The sequence below is a fragment of the Alosa alosa genome, chromosome 19, assembly GCF_017589495.1.
Source record: "Alosa alosa isolate M-15738 ecotype Scorff River chromosome 19, AALO_Geno_1.1, whole genome shotgun sequence".
In the NCBI taxonomy this organism is placed as follows: Eukaryota; Metazoa; Chordata; class Actinopteri; order Clupeiformes; family Clupeidae; genus Alosa; species Alosa alosa.
The window spans coordinates 27,951,026-27,971,881 of record NC_063207.1 but is presented as its reverse complement, the minus strand read 5'-3'; the positions used below and the strand labels follow the sequence as shown (position 1 = coordinate 27,971,881).

The 20,856-nt window shown below is 40.2% G+C and overlaps 1 protein-coding gene across 1 annotated transcript; it reads right to left on the bottom strand.

Moving 5' to 3' along the window:
* Positions 1–544: 544 nt before the first annotated feature.
* snx9a (sorting nexin 9a) lies at positions 545–20,542 on the bottom strand. Its single transcript, XM_048228346.1, has 18 exons — positions 20,157–20,542; positions 17,948–18,034; positions 16,648–16,722; positions 14,947–15,036; positions 11,209–11,320; positions 9,770–9,905; positions 9,022–9,106; positions 8,769–8,894; positions 8,511–8,628; positions 7,764–7,894; positions 7,295–7,398; positions 6,852–6,955; positions 6,688–6,765; positions 6,499–6,575; positions 3,573–3,662; positions 3,141–3,255; positions 1,831–1,922; positions 545–1,674 (listed from the first exon to the last, which is right to left on the bottom strand). Exons 1-18 carry the CDS (start codon positions 20,166–20,168, stop codon positions 1,627–1,629), a joined length of 1,680 nt encoding a protein of 559 aa, XP_048084303.1. The 5' UTR covers positions 20,169–20,542; the 3' UTR covers positions 545–1,626.
* Positions 20,543–20,856: the final 314 nt, after the last annotated feature.

The window sequence follows — 20,856 nt, the reverse complement described above, 5'->3', positions numbered from 1 at the left end:
GTTAAAAAACAGCTCCCTTATAAATCTTGGTGACATCACTGTTATAAGGGCTCTGGGGTGGGACAACAAGCCAGAGGATCCACAGCCAATATATTACTCAGGGCATCATGCTGCTTGGCTGAAATGTTGTCTTCAGAAATGAAAACATCTTTTACAGAATTACTCAAAGCCTCTTGGAGTTTGCAGAGAAGGAAATATTTTTTTTTTTTCAGGGAACTGGAAGTAAAAACAAATAACACCAGGTGACAAGAAAACCACAACAGCTACCACGCTACCACACACACACACACACACACATCTGCTCCAGAGGTTGACATTGGATAAACCTGCTGTTCATTTCCTTCCCTTCCTGTTTAGCGCCAGTTGGCTGTTTCCTCCTCCAGACTGTCTCTCACCAATCACTCTCTTTTTCATCCTGCTCATCCAGACTCACAAGATTCTTTGGATTCCCTGTAAAGTCTATCAGACTGTGCCCTAGTATACCTCTGTGAAATATGAAACAAAAGCTTTACACACCAACAACAAAGTACTCCTGCACACATGGTAAAGTAGTACAAATAGATATTATTTATTATTCCATACAATATATAAAGTTACATTCATTTAAGTGTAATGTGTATTGAGATGAGGATGAATATGATGACTTTACAATATAAGTATTACGTTGAAATGACACCAAATCTTACATGAAAATGAGAACTTTCACGTAGAATCTGGATTATCAGCTACATAACCAACTGTGTATGACATAAAAGCCCTTTCAGGATAAAAAAGATGCATTAAAGACATAGGGTATTAAGGGTTTTGCATTTGGTCACATGCCCCATAAGGACCAGCCTCAGTGACCTAAATCAGTGGAAATGACATAGGACCCTAATTGAAAAGGCCTACAGATGAACTAATGGCAATTTAATTGCGAGGCAAAATCCTTTGCTAATTAAATACGATGAGCAAGATCTTAAGATCAAACATCAGTGGGTTAACTCAGTGTTTGCCCACACCACACAGTGTTCATGCATAAGACACTTAGCTCACTGAGAGACTTCTTTGCCCATCATTTAAGTCAGGGCCCATGGAATCTACAACAAACATGGAGATAGGAGCAGGAAGCAGCACTGCATCTCTGAAGGCAGACTTAAATGACTGCCAATGAGATCACAGAAGGAGAAATTGAACATGGTGATGGTGAAAGTACATGTATGTTACACATATCTGTTACTAGTTGCCTCTTTGAACTGAATTCTAATGTTGTCTGGTGGCTCAGCAATGTTTAATGGCTTTAAGACACTAATTATTTGTCCAAATGCCACATTACCATCTGGACATGCTACACATGGTTTATTAGATGGATGGACATGTATTCATGTGATGGCAAGGCGCAAAACTCAATGGCATCCTCAGTTTGCTCTCAGTTCCTCTTTTCAAAGTTCAGTTCCTTGAAATGTCAAACCAAATTCGTCTGCAAGAAAGGTGCATTTGCTTATGTATCTATTTTAAACATCTGACTCACGTCACACTGAGAAAAGGCAATGGTGCATTGCACAGATTTCTGGTCATGTTAAAAAGAAGTTTTAGTTTGAAAGTGAAAAGTCACTTGAGTTACGCGGGAAGTTGAGTTACGCGTCTTCATAAATCGGCATACTGACCGAGTGCCTGCCTCAGTTTGTCAGCAATCTAAAGTAAAACACAACAAAGGGCACAGAGGAAGCGATTATACAAACACATTCATACAATGGCCAAGCATGAAGAAATATGCACAATAAAAAAAGGAACAAAGTTTTTATTCCACAATTACAGTTAACATTTGCTGTCCAATAAAGCAGTCGTTACCGTTTCATAGAACTTGACCTGTTGCTCAAGGTAGAGGCGCATGACCCTGTTGTAGTCATAGATACGGTTGCTATGGAAGTGGTTCATCTCGGCTGGGGAAACAGATGCCAGGTTAAAGGTTTAGGGTTACACCACACACAGGTGAGAAACAACACCACACTCTCGACCAAATTATACGGTAGGTGACTAGAGAAAAACACTAGATGGCACGCAGGTCTTGTGATAATGACTGTGGTAATGAATGACCACGCTTGACATGTGGCATCAGAGCTTCAACAGCAACAGGTAATGGAAACAGGAAGTAAAGTATACATACTCTTTTGATCCCTTGAGGGAAATTATGTTAGACATCCACATCCAACCACAATGGTATCAAGCCAATGAAAAGATCTGTTATGTAAACACTGTTGTGATATATGACACGTAAAGGCAAAGTGTGGTCTGTGTCTGGTCTATGTCTTTTTTTAATCTGGAGTCCTGGCTTTATGAATGGGAAACAAACAAGGTGGCTCAGACAGAGCCATACGCTATTATACCAAACAATATGTTGCTTCGTTGAGCTCAAATATCGCACATCTTTCCACTAGAATCGTGATATGTAGAGCAGTGGTTCTCAACTGGTCTGGCTTTGGGACCCACAATTTCCCATGTTCATTAAGTCGCGACCCATATTTTAGCGTTCAAGCCAATGGATATGGTGAGCTACATGGTAAGACACGCAAAGTGCCTGTAGGCCTACTTTTTTGGAACATGCGGATGTTTGGCATTAGCCTACATTTGTGAAGTCTTCAACTCTTGATGTCACCTTTCAAAGCACTCGACAGGTATGACTTTGACTGGGGTGCCTTGTTTCCATGTGGCATTGTAGTTTTGATGGTTTCATGCTCTCATGTGCCAGCCATCTACTGCACACCACACAATGGGGTTTCTGCTCTATTTTGTCCATATCCAAGCCTAGGCTACTTCAAATAATCAGAGTAGCAGCTTACTTGTGTTTACCACTAAAATTATGTCTAACACGACCTGTCACATAAACATTGTCTATGTCCATGGCAATAACTGAGGCTACGAATGAAGTTTATCAAAATAAAGGTCCGATATTAGATCTGATAAGGTAGCATTTTAAATTGGCAATTTTTTATTTATTTTTAACCACAAGCTCTGCGACCCACCCAGAACGGTTCCGAACCCACTTTTGGGTCGACCCACCAGTTAAGAAACACTGATCCTTTAAAAGGCCACTTTAGACTGTAGAGAGTGTATGACCTCTGGGGTATTTAGCAGAGTGCTAACAGTGTAGTGTGACTTACCCTGCAGCGAATAGGACATGGTGCTCAGGCGCTTAGCCATAGTAAGTTTGTCCTGGTGGTTGATTTTGTTCATGGCCACCAGACGGTCTGCCTCCTTCCATTTCTCAATGGCTGCCTGCAGAGACATATCAATATCATACACTGGTTTCTCACTGATGAGATTAAATCTAAATAACACCAACTTCTGATAGGATTCTTCTGCATTTATATACTGTACACCGACCTGATTGAAGCCAACAGTAGCTTGAAGTGTACATATCTTGTGTGTATAGATCGTAGATCTTGTACGTATCTTATTGTATTTGCTCTACAAAACCAATTGCTAAAGAAAATGATCCAACTGGGCCTCTTCAGCAATAATGATGAATGTTACAAAACAGTGTTAAGTGCCACACATACTTGACAGAAGTGGGTGTGTGCTTTCTACTGTACCTTATGGACTCCTATGGTGTCTGGGAAGCAGCCCAGCAAGCCTTTGTATTCACTGTTTGTTTCCAGAAGGAAATGCAGATCTTGCTTGGGCTGTGATAAGATGACAACAATATCAAACATGCAGTCCTCTTTAGGATGTGTCTGTTTTGTTCCTCAAAAACCTCAGCGATAAAATATATTTAAAAATAGAGGCTGGTGGAGCTGCACCCGTGTTGTGTCAGGGTTTAAGGTATCAGGGGAGGAAGTGAGGAAGCAGGCTGCAGTATCCGATGAGAGGGAGGAAGTGAGTGTGTTTTCAGCCATCGAAGGGTTCAAGGCCATGGGGCCGCACAAAGGATGCAGATAGGGGGGTCTCAGAAATATGGGGCCTGTGTGTGTGTGTGTGTGTGTGTGTGTGTGTGTGTGTGTGTGTGTGTGTGTGTGTGTGGTGTGTGTTTGATGACACTGGTATTGTGAAGGAAACTGAATAACCAAAGAGAAGAAATATGAAAGATCTACATAATAGGTTTCTGTTAAATTCATGAAAATAACTAGATGTACCGCATAGCGGTACAAAATATGACCGCCGCTCAGTCCTGTACATCCGTTCTGCGAAAATAAATCACACTTCAATTTGTCTCCATATTTTACTCCATCCCCCACTCTTGAAACTTTTGTGTATGCTTGTTTGGCATGCCTGAGTGTGTGTGTGCGGCTGCACAGAAAGTACCCTACTGGTGCTGAAAAGGTGAATAGATTGTAGAATAGCCAAAGATGTAGAATTGTTATAAAACCTTTAAAATCTCTAAACAATCACAAGTAGGGCAGTTCATCACAGTTCATCCATTGCAACTGGATTGATGAAAGGTCACTTACACCTGTAGGCTACATTGTATTTGGGAAAAGCAAAAGGTATCAGCATAATGTTATTTATTTATTTATTTATTTATTTATTTTTTATGTATTTTTAAACAAAAACATCTCTGTCAGTTCCATGCCGTTTTCAACAGCTATCAAAAACAAAGGTCATTTTTGGATGGAGGGATTTTTTGTGAATGTTTCTTCTTCTACATAAGATTTTAGTCATCTTTAGTTCATGTAATACTTTATTGTCAATGCACAAATTAAGTAACAGTAGTCTGAAACGTTATTGTTAATGCACAAATTAAGTAACAGTAGCCTAGTCTGAAACGAAATGCTGTTTTACATCTAACCAGTGGTGCAAATAACTGACATGTCCAAATGGGCCTTGATGAAATGCGTCGCTAGACTGTTCATACACATTTTAACGGGCCAAAGTTGAAGAGCTTTTGTCCGTTATTGTTAGTGCAAATATAGGCTGATTCATGTTCCCTTGCATTGTTTAACTGAGGTCCATGGCTAGTCTGGCTTTCATCAGACCAAGCTCAATCTTTTAAGAAATCAAAAAATAAATAGCGGCAGATCAGGCTGGGTTCACCCAGCCTAGTCCATAGGCACCCGATATTGTTTAATTTTCCGATTGAGATATAGCCTACACGCTCTGGCTATTCTAAATGCAAAAATGCATCAGGGAGTTATGACAAAACGGTAACTAACAAACTAGATCCTAATAGAAAGCTGTTAGCTTCCCTAAGCTACAGGTAGGATTATAAGGTAGGCCTATTGACAACATAAATTGTCAATAGGCTATGCTAACGACACAAATAAAATCTCCTTTGAAACCAATGGCTTACGCCTTACAGTATCAAGCGGACTTAAACTGTCATATCGTTGGCGAAAAGTTGTAATAACATTCACGCAGCTCCATGAGTCAAGGAAAAGCGAATGAAGTAGCCACTTCTAAATGGGACCCACTACACAGTAGCTTAAGGTGTTTTGCTAAAGCAGCCATAATGAAATGAAGGTGTCATTGTTTGGATACTTCACACACCGTGCTTTTAATTTCACAGACTACAACTACCAAGCTGTAATCAAAGCACATCGATTCCCCTCTCACACCCTGCACGCACTTAAAACAAAATAAACAGGCGCCTCAGTCTCACGCATGTATAGGCAAAACTGTATCAGACCCGGTGTAACGTTGGTAAATCTTCCATTGCACAGAATGATTTTGTAGCACGTGCAATAAATGACAGTCGAAGATACAAACAGTGCTGCTATACATTTGCTTGGTATAACCGCATTTATAGTTTTCTACAAATGCAATAAATCAAATGCCTCCATCACTCAACCAACGCTAACGGTAACATTACCTAGGTCCTTATTGATATTACAAGATTAACGCATTCCTGCAGTAAAACCAAGCATGTCCGATAAACATCCTCAGATTTATTTAGGCTTCAAGAAGAAATGGGAATTACACTTCATGTGAACATCGTCCTATCCTTATTAGATGTTAAGCTGCGTAAATTACAGTCCTTGTATGAAGCGTCCATTGTTTTTTCCAACCCACTTTTAACTTCCAACAAAATTACGCCTCACTGCAACGATCGCCATCTAGTGGACAAACGACTACTTCTCGCCAATACTGAAAATGCAGCCATGATGATGATGATGAATATTTATTTTGGCTTTCTTTTAATCCTACTGATTTTCATTTTTTACCGGGGGCAAATCACAAATGAGTGATTATGAGCCAGGTTGATGTGGGCCCTTGAGACCAACATACCATAAAAGATTCACAGAGAACTGTGTCTGCCCTACACTCCTTTCGGGGGGTCCAGTCCAGCGGGGGGGCTGCAGATGAAAACGAAAAACGATGGTTCCATGCTATCCATGTGGGGTTACATGCCCACCAAGTTTTGTCTACCCCGGTCTTTCAGTGTCCCGGGAATCATTGACGGAAATTTGGACATGCGAAAAAGAAAAAAAAAAAAAAAAAAAAAAAAAAAAAAAAATCTGACTAAACCTATATGACCGCCGCTCCGCTGCGCGGCGGTCATAATAATGCTGTACATTCTGTTACCTGTGATGCCACGATTTCTGCAATTTCTTCATAGGTTCTTCCTGTTGCAGTTAATGCTTCTGTGAGTGTGGTTTCTCCTGTGTGCAAAAAAAGGAAAACACTAAGTGTACTTTTTCTTTAGAGCACATACTACAAAAGAGTCTTAAAAGATGTTTTTGTCTGACAACAGTGTCTGTGTGCATACATTACCTGTATATCCACTGGTAGTGAAAACGTTGGAAAGGTTCTGAAACGCTTTCCCAATTTTTTGGTATTCTTTCTGTAGAGCTTGAGGACACAAAGTGACAACAAAAGTTTAGTTTAATGCTGATGTTTACTTCATGAAATAAAGCAAGCCTGTAATGGATACTTACGCCCTGTACACCTCTTCCAATGTAAGTGCCCAACGTTGAGCAGGTCTTTGACTCCATCGTCCATGGATTTTGTGAAACGGCTGTACATGTCACATTTCTGTTCACTGTGATAAATAAGGAAGAGAAAAAGAAAACTTCAGAGGATCTTCACAGGAGCTGTGCAAAGAGATAAGGGAAACCTGCACACCCACCGCAGTTAGAATGCAATATCAGTCCTCACGATAGTCAGTTAGAATCTACCACAAGTTTCTTGTAACATTAGCATTTTAGCCAGAAAGCATGGCATACATAGTATGCAGCAACTGTGTTTGCTACAGTGCCTTACTCATGAGGTGGTGCTTAAGCCCCGAGAGTGGTTAAGCATCACCGTTACACCTGCTTTAAGTCAGGAAAAGTGCACAGGTGGGACCAGTGATAGATAAATGGGGTTGGAGGTCACTGACACTTCTATGGGATCCAGATCGGGTGCCTCGGGCTCTATTGTGGAGAAGATCATCACGCCCATGGTTTCGTCTTTCTCTGCTTTCCTCTTCCCCACTTTCCAATCCTAAATCAAAACAGAGATGAATTCACGAGACTTCAAACCAAAATATCAGCATTCAATCTGTTAACATTGATGTAAAGTACTACGGAAATAACTGCTTTTTCATTTTTTTATTAAGTCAACTGAAACAGCTTTCAAGATATCAAGAGACTATCACTATACATTCACTTAAACAATCAAATACTTGAAACAGCTGTAGTTGTCCATTATTTTTTCAGCTTTGAAAAAAAAATGCCACCAGAGGCAAAGGCAAAACCACCAACACACAATGCGACAAAATCTATGTGCCTGCCTTATATTTTGCTCTGTAATTCTACATGATCAATAGCTTGATAAATCCTTCTGCAACATTATATAAGCGACATTACCCTCTCATCCTTGTAGTTGACAAAAAGCTGGAAGACTTCGCTCTCGCAGACGACAGGATGCCGACACATCCTGCTCATCCAGCCCTGCAGGCGCTCCATTCGAATCTTAATAAAGTCATCGTCAAAGCGCCCTGGGCACACACAGACAGAACAGGGCAGTTTGCATACCTAGTTTGTGTGGTTGGCACCGGGCAATGACTTACAATAGTTCGAGTTATGCAATAGTAGATATACCTCAGCATCAGGCTTTCAAAACAATCCAAAAAATGCTATGGCTATTTTATGTAGACTTCACATATACAGTGGCAGGAAAAAGTATGTGAACCCATGCTAAAGTTTACTAAAAAGAGTAACAATGTTTTTTTTGGAAATTGCCTTAATTAAAAAATGACACCAATTTTCTTTATGAATGAATAATGTTTCGTAAATAAATAAATAAATAAATAAATAAATGTTCTTTAGAATACAGGAGGCATAGGTATATGAACTCCTATGTTAAATTCCCATAGAGGCAGAAAACTGGTGTCCTTAAAGGTTGGATTTTTCCTCATTTTTTTAATTAAGGTATTAAGATCAATTTGTATTCCTCTTTTTAGTCAACTTTGGCATGGGTTCACATACTTTTTCTTGCCACTGTACATTGAATGAGCATCTTTTTACTATTCCCCTGCAACAAAATGCTTTGATATCTTTAAACAATTGACAAAAATATGCACCAAACAAACAGCTTCTGTAGCTGTGACAGACCTGTGATCTGCTTGTCTGGCAGACAGGGGATCGGGATTGCTGAGCCAAACTTTTCCAGTAGTCTCTCATACAGCCAGTCAAAGTGTTTGTATCTGTGGTTGACAGCTCTGTTTGTGGTCTACATAAAGGACAGAGCAACATAAAGGAAATTCATATATTCATTCACAAACAACTTCGCATATAAACATACTTGGGCTGTATTCTGGAAAATTAGTTAAATACATCAAGTATGCCACCAATAAGCAATGTCTGACTTACACTTGGTGTGATTTGATATTCAATGTAACTCTTCAAGCCGTACATTTTGGTGCCCTTTTTGGGATCTGCAACGATGCAGTCCAGAGGTGTTTGAGGATACAGCCACACAGGACCCACCTCTCCCATCTGGACATGGAAGACAAGACATTCAGAAGTCCACATCACTGCATATTTATTAGAATTCATCAGAAAGCAGAGCTTATGCAAAGTGTGTAAATTATGTTACAGCAGGTGGCCGCCAAGCATTTCTTACAAATATCGATAATCTTTCTTTTCCTTTGTTGGGAAGTTTTCCAAGAAGGTAGACCTCTGGATTTGGGGTCTTTGAAAAGGGAAACCTGCAACACACATGAAAGAAGACTTCATGAAAGATGGCCACAAAGGCTGGAGAAAAACCAGGCAGGTTTCAGCACTTTCTTGACTGGTCAAAATATTTTTTCATTTCAATATTTATATTGCACCATTTACAACACAACGTACTTTACAAGGCGCAAGCACAACCTTTTTCTTTTTTTTAAAGATTACCCATATATCGGAAAGTCACCTATTTACGCCCGTGCACTATTTTCACCCTTTTACGTGTATGTGACACATAATACTCATTTCTATACAAACCAAGACAGCGGATTCCTAAAGAAACGCATGCACCCATCCCATAAGTGTATGTAAATTAGCTATGTACCAAAAATGACATTGTACAGTGACTCGAAGCTGTAAACAGTGTTGTAAAGCTGCGTGTACAAATCTGCTTGGAGCTCCAGTGGGATTTTGATTTCCCAACGAGAATTCTCGGTCTAACCGTTGATGTGCCGAGTGAGTGGGGGAAATACGGCACCCACCAGCCCAGCACCAAAAAACAGATTTTGTTCAAATCTACACACCTACAGTATAGCTACTGAAAAATCCTAATTCCAATCATAATTATCGCTTGAATACAAGTGTATGCAACATCACTGAATGTTATTGCCAAACTGCGAGTGGTGTGGTTCTGTTAGCCTCACTTGTTGAGGGAGATTTTCATGGAGGGGTGTGAGGTACCCCCTCTCTGTGTGGCGCCCCCATCCTCTGCCTGGGAGTAGCCACCGGCTGACCTGCCATCATCAGATTCATCATCCCACTCGTCGTCATCTAAGGACCCTGTGAAACATACCCACGTAAACACACACACACACACACACACAGTCAGGATGAGACTTACAAGAGCAGTATCTCAGGTCTCATGGCCCGCAGTGGCCCGTAGTGCAGTGTAGTAAATGGTCAGAATATACACAGACACCCAAAGCTAGTTTAGTTCACCTAGCCTAAAAATAATGTAAGCAACTTTATGCATGTACATGATTTTTTTCTATTGTATAATACAAAAATAAATGTAAATTATTATAGTAAATTATTATTGCTGTAGTTTTATATAAAATACAATAATTATATATATATATATATATATATATATATATATATATATATATATATATATATATATATATATATATATATATATATATATTTATAATAGGCAGAACAAGACAAGACATTTACAATATATAATAGGCTGCTGCTATTTACCTTGCTCTGATTAACGAGAAAGTAAAAGCCTCCATAATTTGTCTAGATTTACAAATTACCCGGATTGTCTTGAAATCGTCTTCCTCAATAATTGAAAGATCCATTGTGGCAGCATATTAAAAATAATGTAATAATAGCCTTACTTTAAACACACAACCATGTTTTTAAGTGTTTATATATTTCAGTGTGCATGGCACATACATAAATATTATGATGACCATTTATAGACAAAGAAATACACACGGGTATAATCTCAAGCGGTAGCAAAACATCCCAGTATGAACATGATTTTTTCCACCGCTTACTTCAAAAGGTCAGTATGGTGTGAAATGAGTGCTGTGTGGAATGAATGTTTGTTTTCTAAACTCTGAGCTTCTCTGTGTGCCCAGTGTCTCGGCACAGTCTCCCCCTCGGTGGCCCCGACCCATCTTCATTCACTGACTCCCACTGACCCCTGTCTAATCTACAGCCACAGTAGCCATGGCTCTCGGGCGCCGGACAGACACTGATGAGATTCACTGCGTTGGAGAGGGAGAGTGCCCCTTTTCTTGCTGGCCGTCTTTTTTTTTTTTTTTTTTTTTTTTTTTGAGAGGGGCCAGAGAGAGGGGCTAGTCTGTCTGCAGGACCACATGAGTTGTGAGCGCCTTGAAAATTCTTCCGCCCCGAGAGCGGAGAGTGGCCGAGAACACAGAGGGCTGAATGAGTCCAATTTGAAAAAAGCTGCCAACACTGAGCTGGGTGTCAATGTTTGCCTTTCGGTTTTTAGTTCAGTTGTGTTTTTTGTGTTTATGTTTTTGTTTTGTTGTGTCTTTTTTTAATTTCAAAAACAAGTCATGCAAAGGGTGCAATAAAAGGGCGTAAAACAGCGAAAGTTTACCCTGCTGTTGGAAGGCGGGTGTTTGTTGTTGTCCACCATAGTCCCAATTCCCAGGGGGACTGTTATTGCCTGTCCATGCTGAGGAAGACCAAGGGTCACTGCCATTTGTTCCCTGCAAATGTTAAGACAAGTCAACACAAAGCAATCAAATGTGCAACAGACTAGCAGGCTAACATGGTAGTTTGTATAGTTTAAACTCTCTCAAACTTTTATTTTTCTGGCCTTGGGAGCTGACTACACCACATACATGAGACAAGGTTCTCTTACATGGAAAAGTTCCTGTCGAGAACATTTACTATGTTCGGTCACGTAAAGATGTCAATTACAACAGTCTTTTTTTCCGGCAGTCTGCAAATGGCCTATGAGCACAGAAACATTACCACAGGCTCTGCACTTCATCAGAGAATGGGCATTAGGCAGGGATGTGTGGTGGCTCATTCCTCCGAAGACTAAATACGACGTGGCTCTTAAGTCCCCTCTTCAGACGACTATCAGTGGGAGGGATGTGTCTGTAATGGCCCATCTCTCATTGATGTGTGCAACCTTGAAGCTCCTTAAAATGAGGACTCCTGATGCGACTGCCTGAGAGAGCATTTCCATTTCTCTTTCCATAACTGGTGAGTCATGCCTCTGGTTTCTAGTTTAGTGGTGGAGCAAACTTGACTAAAAAAAATCAATGCAATGCTTTGCCATTTATAGGACTCTGAGAGGCAATGGATTTCTGCTGAGGGTCTTTGGCCATTCCTCAGATTCAGAAACATTTCCGACAAAAAACTATACCATTCCCATTCACAAAAACTTCAGCTGGCTTTCTCTCTGCTGAGATAGTAGAGGTCATAAATCTAGCTGCAATGCTTTGCCATGCATATGGTTCTGAGGATGGCTGAAAAAATGGGTTTTGGCCATTCCTGAGAGAGACATTTCCTACAAGTGTGCGGCCCTGTCACAGTCTTCCTGTCTACGGAGAAAGAGGTTGAGAGCTGCACTCGTGCCAGAAGACACAGTGAGAGCAGAAAAGCTGAGGATGAATCGGCAGGCCAAAGTCAGAAACCACAGGCCAAAGTCAAAGACCACAGGCAAGAGTCAAAGACCACAGGCCAGAGTCAAAGACCACAGGCCAGAGTCAAAGACCACAGGCCAAAGTCAAAGACCACAGGCCAGTCAAAGACCACAGGCCAAAGTCAAAAACCACAGGCCAGTCAAAGACCACAGGCCATAGTCAAAGACCACAAGCTTATCTCAGACAGAATTGTGCTTATACTGCCCATGCACTTGACAGCCCGTCATCAGGAATAGGATACATCCTGTCAGTAGACTGTAAGGGGAATACTTTACATGAGCCTGAAACCAACCATCTGACCCTCAACCAGACACCCACAAAGCTTTTGGTACGCATCATGACCATGTCCATGTGTGCAACGTATTGTACACTTGGCTGTGGCTCTTCTGTAAGTGTGAAATGAACATAGCAAGTCAGAGTTCAGGGTTCCCACTCTAAGTCAAATGTACAATTCCATGACCTACAATATAATGAATGGTACAATATAATGACCAAAGATTTCAGAGCAGCCATGTAGCGTTCAATAATCTTTTACTTTTTTGCACGGAAGATGAATGGGCATTGAATAAACAAAGTTGGGCTAACCACAACTACTCAAGCAAGCAGTAAAGCTAATAACTAGATATAACCAATCCTGCGTGGAAATTTATTTCTATTAATGTATTTTTGCAAGAAGATTTGAAACTGCTACAACAAAATTCCCTGATATTCCATGACTTTTCCCCAACAATGATGTCTGGAATAGACTTTCCAAAATTCCATGATATTCCAGAAATTCCATGAGTTATGGAAACCCTGTGAGTTACACATAGCTCTTTCCCACACTCCACTGCATGTGAGTGCTGTCTCTCTGGGCTGCACGGACCCAACGCCACCACTCCTTCTGGGGGAGGAATCTGACTATGTGCGACAGATGATATTTTCCCAGAGAGCCAAGACCTTACAAAACCCTTATGGAACGGTTTACCAGAGTCCTCTTTTTTTTACCAGAGTCCCCTCTCTTTCACAGACCATATTTTTCCATTTGTAAGGCACTGGTATCCATCTACAAGGTCAACTCATCTTACACCACTAGGAGAGTATTTTGATTTATCTACAGCGTCTTTATTTTATTGTATGTATTTCTTCTTTCTTTTTTCCATTTCTAGTCAATATAACAGCTCAAGGAATGAAACTGTATCATTAGGCTTTGTGATCACTGTTCTTGTGCATATTAGGTTGAGCTTACAGATTACGTTCTTATTATTGGCAATGGTTAAAAAAATGTTCATAACAGGTTAATTTTCAGACTGTGGCCATACATGTATTACATAATACATTTTAACACTAAAATAATTCACTAGATAATGCTTGCCCATTACATTCAAGTATTTCCCAAATGGAATGGTAAACAGCCATACATACAATGCCTAGAGAGCTAACTGGGGATAATGCATGTGGGTCTTAGGGTCATTCACTTCTGTTGACTTTCACATTATGTTCACATTATGTTCACTTTCACATTTCCATAATGATTCAAGAACTAGGGAGCCCTAGGATAGCCCTTTCCACTAATCTATACACAAGGACTTCTCTCTGCTGGGAATAGTGAAGTATTTACTGCTTTTGCGCTCGAATGCATGTCATGCAATTTTACTGGGGTTTCCCAATGGCCTAGCCAGCTGCAAGATACAGCCACTGCCGCACACTGACTAGAGGACCACCACACTAGCCACTAGCATGCATGTGTATTGTACAGTATGTTTTACAACAGAGACATGACATTTCCTTGACAAAGGGACATCCAGATGCAGTACACACAAACAATGTGTGCATACAGAAACATATTGTCATGTAGCTTCCCCAGCAAAACCCAGGAATGGTAATGTTACAGGACTACATTTAGTTTTCCACTTCTCCTCTTCACTTTGACTCAGCAGTAAACACAGAGCAAAAATGGGCCACTGTGATAGTGAATTAGGAAAAAAATAGAGCAAGAGCAGATCACTGCAAATCCTGCTCGCTGATGGCGTTCAGATGTCAGTGGCTCCTCAGCAAGGGGTACAGCTCAACAACAATCAGCGTGCATTCAGTCACCCCCCCACACACACACACACACACACACACACAGACAGACAGATCTCTAGAGAAGAAAGCCATTGGACAGGATTCCCTCATCTCTAGATCCATAATGAGGCCTATTTGCGATCATTCTCATTTGATTTGGCATGAAACAGAGGACGACAATAGCTGAGCACACAGTGGCCCAGTCTCATTATGCCCACACTGACTTCAGATACACAAGGCCAGCCGATGAACAACACACCGTGAGGCAACAAGAAGGTGGAGGATTTGGGGTATATGATGACAAATAGCATCTAATCTTTTCCCAAGACAACCAGAAACCTAATCTCAAGCTTGCAGCTGCACACTACACAACACAGAGTGAACCACAGACAGGATGTCATGCAAAGACATCTGAAAAGCCTATTTGATACCAAGCAACACAGGCTTTTGTTGTATGTGAAGGCCCTTGATGGTATTCCATGTAAGCAGGCAAGATTTGCGTGGATATCTCTATAAGGGCAAATACACATCGTACCAAACAGGGACCAGAATCAATGCAGGGACTTAACCGATATCCTCATAAATCAAAGATTGTGCTTGCTGAGCTGCTGGGCCGGAATCTGCATCTGTACCTGAGTGTGTGCTGGTTCAGAGCTGTGAGCATCATAGGATCCTATTGTGGCTTGTGTTTGCTGTGCACTGGGAGCTGCACTAGAGTTCACCTGGGGTGGGGGAGAGGAAAAAGGGAGAAAGAGGTTAGCACCCTCCACAACATTATACATTTAGTAAACATTATATATTTAGTTAACAGAATATTAATATATAGAAAAGAATATATATATATATATATATATATATATATATATATATATATATATATATATATATATATATATATATATATATTACACACACAGAACACTTTAAACCTCCTAAAATATAGACTCTACAATACAAAGAGCTCTGATTTTAAAATAGAACTTCCTAACATGGGCGAAGTGCTTTAGCCTGAGATTGCCAGAGCTCTGAAAGACACAGCAAGCGTTGCTTGCTCTTGGAGCATGAGGGAACAATCTGTTATGAGTTGGAAGCATGTGTGTCGGGGGCCCACAGCCTCCATTCTGCAGCCATAATCAATAACATCTGCTCCACACAGTGATGGTGACTTTGCATTCTTCCATGGACAGATGTTTCTTTGCTTACTACACAGAGGATTGATGTGCAATGAGGAGGACTAAGAGACAGATGGATAGATGCATTCAATGCAATTCAATTTCAGTTCAAGTTGCTTAGTGCCGTTAGCAACTGACACCGTCTCGAAGCGCTCTGTAGAACACCTCCCCTACTCCCTTTGGAGCAACAAATCAGTTCTGAAAAGAGGAAACCATCTGTCTCAGGCCATCCCAATACATCACAATACCGATAGAATCTGATTCATAGTGATGGTGATGATTGTACATGATTGTACAATGTTTTTTTTTCTTTGCCTAATATATACAAGTTTGGTGAAATACTCATAGCACTAACAGAGGCAGATGTCATGTTATTCTGATGTATATGTGCTCCTGATCTAGCCCAGAGCTGGCAGATTAAAGGGGTACTTGGCAACTATGTCAACGTAATAAACCCGTTTAGAAATCATTCGGATGGTTAAATGACCTGTTCCGGTGAAAATGGTGACTTTCCCCGCTGCGCCTAGCGTCCCCAGGCGGAAAACCAACCTTGCAACATTGAGACTTACCGTCCCGAAAGAGAAGTGAGAAACAAGAAACTCGCTTTAAATCGTGTTTCTTACCTTGTAACATCCACATAGTTCTGCCAAACTTATGCTAACCGTTCGCTAGCTTGTAAACAAATCCATGTGCTTTATCGTTACCTTTTCCCACAGTTTGAAATAGCATAATGCACAATTTCTCCAGCAGAGGGGGAAATCCTGCCAAGTTTCCCTGCAGATTAAATGCCAGATCAGAGTCTCAGATCTGATCGAGAGTGCAATGATGTATCGGCGACACCCCTGTCACAATACTGCAAGGCCTTTCTTAATTTGTGACCGATGACACACTTGCTGTGGATGTCTGCTTTGGCCTAAAGTCACCACTTGTTCTAAAGACAGCTTATTTTAAAAGTATTTAAATGACATAGAAATGTGTCTCCTTGCTGGTAAAATAATTTCATGGCAAGTACACAGTCACAATTCTGAGAAAGCAGACTCACTTTGTTCAGATATATTAATCAACAGAGACATTTTTCAAATAGTTTGCATGAAGAGTCACAATGGGCAGTACTGACACAACACTGCTACAGTTCTCTCTGGCTGACTCTTTTTCTCCTACCTCTATGTAATCTTCCGGGACAAGACCCACATCCCCGTTTGAGTTCTGAGCTTCTATCCAACCACCACCTACATTCTTGGAAAGAGATATGAAAGGACTTTTTGTAAAGGATAATGCAAAGAATAAACAACATCAATTTATAACTTTATAACACTACATAACTAAAATAATAGTTAGTCATAGTTGAGAGGAATGCTACATCCTGCTGTGATATGGTAGACTGTATAAGCGCAGAGAAATCTAGGTCACTCAGAAGTGAACACTGCAGGAAAACATGCAGTCACAGATAAGCATGGAAAGGCACAGTGAACGCATGTATTTGCATATGGGACTATTCTATACTGAATGCAGACAATGTTTTCATACATAGACATACTGTAGTTTCCTATTGATTGAGAAACTTCTTATCGCAGTAAAGAGCATAAAGGGACACAGGAAACTACATGTAATTAAACCTGCTATAATTAATGGATTAAACACTCGACTATGAAATGGACTGATAGATCGATCGGTGTAATTAGTATGAAAAGTCAGCTTCTTAATCATAGTTTCTGGGTTGTTTGCTCCTTTGTGGTTGTAAACTGAACCACTTTGATATGTAGACAGAATAAGACATTTAAGGACATCATTTTGCAGTTTGGGAAATACTGATAAACTTTATCTGACAGTGTACCCCGAATAACTACAGTGATGGTCAAAAGTATTGTCACCCATGCTAAAGTTGACTGAACTTTTGGAAATTGATCTTAATGCCTTAAGTGAATTTTTTTTTTTTTTTTAAAGGCCAGTTATTTCATGATTCCAGAATACTGTGCATCCTGATAAAGTTACCTTGGCCTTTGGAATTAAAATAGCCCCACCCATGACACCCATGCCAATCTCTAGGTATGGTGAAGGGTATGTGATGAAGTGGGGCTATTTTAATTCCAAAGGCCAAGGTAACTTTATCAGGATGCACAGTATTCTGGATCCATTAAATAACTGGCCTTTAAAAATAAAAATCTGCCTGTCTCTATGGGAATTTAACATAGGGGTGGGAATACTTATGACCCCTGTATTTTAAGGAAGAACATTTATTTATTTATGATATATTATTCATTCACTAAGAAAATTGGTGTCCTTAAAGGTTAGATATTTCCCAATTTTTCACTTAAGGCATTAAGATCAATTTCCAAAAGATGATTTTATATTCCTCTTTTCAGTCAACTTTAGCATGGTTGCCAATACTTTTGGCCATCACTGTAATTGATTAATTGAGAAAATAATCAACAGATTAATCAAAAATGCATTAATCTTTTACCTGGTTTATGATTGTGATGGTCTCTCCTTCTCTCACAGAAAGTTCATTGTTACCTGCTTCAGCTATAAACTCATACAAAACCTGCGCCTATACAAATACAGAAGAAACATGTTAATCCACCGTTAGTATGTTATGTTTATAAGTTCAGTAAACTCACACAGACCTGTCCCTATAAAAATACATTTCAATGAAAGAAAAATACACTATTGTGAAGCACTATGAGTTTTATGAGCAATACACCACATTCCCAACAATACAGAACAAAACACAGATTGGAAGGTGGCATGCGACCGACACCTTATTGTAGAGGTCTGAGGTGCAACATGTGATCTTCCACTAACATAATTACAACAAAGTTGATTTCTTCAGAATGTCTGTGCAGAGCAGGGAAAACCACAGCTGTTGCGACACCATGACAGGACAAACAAGTCGACCTGGATGCATTTACACCAACAGAAAACATTGCTTCTGGCATGGGGGCACAGCAGAGAGTAAATAAAACAGAATGAGAGTGAGAGGGAGTGTGAAAAAGAGAAAGAGAGAAAGAGAGGCCGTAACCCTACAGTGTGGAATTCCTCTTGCTACACAAAACAACCAACAGAAGCACTCATTTTACACACATATTTTATGTACTGTAGTGGGGTCTTGCACTGAGGAGACAATGAGGGGACTATCCTTGAGCGGTTTGTCTTTACCACTCTGTTCCTGACAGACCGTTTCCTTTTCCTGTTCAGCAAAAATCACAGCATGAAAACGACACACCAGTGTTCAGGCATGTCTAGGCTTTTAGGATTAAATGCGAGGCATAATAGTAAGGATGCCTGCGATGAAGTGAGTGTCTTTCTCGTAGAAATACAAACTATGTTTGGGCCATGACATACATACATGTATCTGTGTGGAGCCAGAAAGATTGAGGCAACAATGGGTGACAATTAGCCACTTTTTGAAGTATGTTTCACTGAGCTGTTGGTAAATCAACAAACTAATTTTGATGTTGTGGTCAAGTGAAGACATATTAACACACTCTCATTGGCCATCCAGACCACACACTATAGGCCTAATTTAATTGGTTGGGTATTGTTTGGGACATTCCCAACAATATCTTCAAAAGAGATCAGTTGACACTGTTTTAACTGAAGTGGCTTCAGACAACATGCAACACTCAAAACTAATCTTTACTCAAAACTTTACTATAACTTGGAAAAGCTATAGACTGGCTGTCCTGATAACTATCAGAGGGACAAACATAAGTTTCTGTTGACATAAAGTATTTTTGTAACATTTGGTTTGGTTGGAATGGCTTGTCATGATAACTGCAGAAGTGACTAAGCACAGTTCTAATATGTCAGACTAACATTAGGCTACTGATGATGGGATAAGTATTGTAGGGTACCATGGGTGCTGATTGTCTAGAAAATGTTTTGTCATCCTGGCATGTCATGCTGGCCAATTCCAAATGAGAAGCTGTCATAAGCTTTTGTAAACAAAAAACAACCTTGCATAGGCGTTATGAACTTGATATAAAAGTTGATTAAAAAAGACGCCTTTACATGACAGGTTGGAAAATCCTGTAGGCCTTATAGTTGTAGATAGTTAGTCTCATACTTATGTATGTTGGTCACGAAGGGCTAAAGTGTGTGTCATGTAGCTGGGTCAACCCATGGTATTAAGTAAAAAGTTGCTACACTATAAGGATGTTTTTGAAGGATATCTACTTCATTACCTTGCCTATCCACCCACAAAGTAAACCTTAGGTTATGGCTTATGTCTATATTGTCCTACAATTCAGCACATGTCCCTAAATCAACACGCACAGGAGACTACAAATAGCCTTCTTCTCACTACTGTTGTGGCAAAATGACGTTTCTCAATGCGTTGGCCTCCTCTACTACGTTACCAACTCCATCACAACATACCATAACAGTCATGTTTACAACACAGTCACAAGAGCACAACGCTCACATTTATTTTATCTTTGCAATACACTGAAACAGAAACAGCAACACTACAGTAAGAGACACAAACAAACATTCTTCAGGGACAGATAAATTATGTTTCAACTCTTGGGTTTCTGTCACTATAACCTCTTCAGGTAGACTATTGCTATTCAGGGGAGTAACTTCACAGCTAAACAAATATGTTCACCTATAATGCTGTTTTGGTATAGTAGGCTATAAAAGAGTAGCCTAATGCCAAGTATCATACGTACCTTGTTTGCCATCTTAGCAGCATCTATCTTTCCAATGTGAAGGGGCAACAAAACACTCGTAGTTTCATATACCCGTTCGGGAAAATATCAGGAAAACGACGGAGGAGCAGTTCACTGAAACACGCAGTTGTTGTCGCCAAGCAAATATTTACCACACGAACGGAATGCACGCCCCGTTGGACTGAACAGCGTTACTTACAGTAACCTATTCTTCGTTTAAAATCCCTTGCTGTAGTTTAACAGACCCATGGACACCCGGAAACCACATTCGCTTGCCACAAAAACTGACAGGTTGCAATCCTAACCTTACCGATGAATAGTGGTTCCTCCTCCACACATACTTGCTACTAAGTATCAGTTTTCAGCACTGAAGTTTCTGACAAAATGTAGCTTGTAGATGAAGGCGTAAATGTGGCATAACATCGTTTATTTGGTTATCTATGGAAAAGATTAGGCCAAGGGACAATAAAGAAAATGTAGTGAATTTGAACAATTTTTTCTTGTTGTATGCTTCAAAAGTGGACTGGGTTACTAATAATTGGGCATTATTAGGCTGCTTTCAAGTGATTATTTGAGGAACGATAGCCTAAATGACACTCATTGGCCTTCCTAACACAAAGGCGACTGGTCGCTGAAGAAACTAGAAGAAACGGTCAACAAAAGTAAGATTACGCGAAAATAGGTGTGCCATCTTTGTCTG

Excerpts from the sequence above, each read along its gene's own strand:
- snx9a (XM_048228346.1), bottom strand. Across the intron at positions 7,895-8,510 it reads GCCAGACAAGCAGATCACAG|GGCGCTTTGACGATGACTTT; the intron begins GTCTGTCACAGC and ends GTGTGTGCCCAG. Across the intron at positions 6,766-6,851 it reads TTGGAAGAGGTGTACAGGGC|CTCTACAGAAAGAATACCAA; the intron begins GTAAGTATCCAT and ends TGTGTCCTCAAG.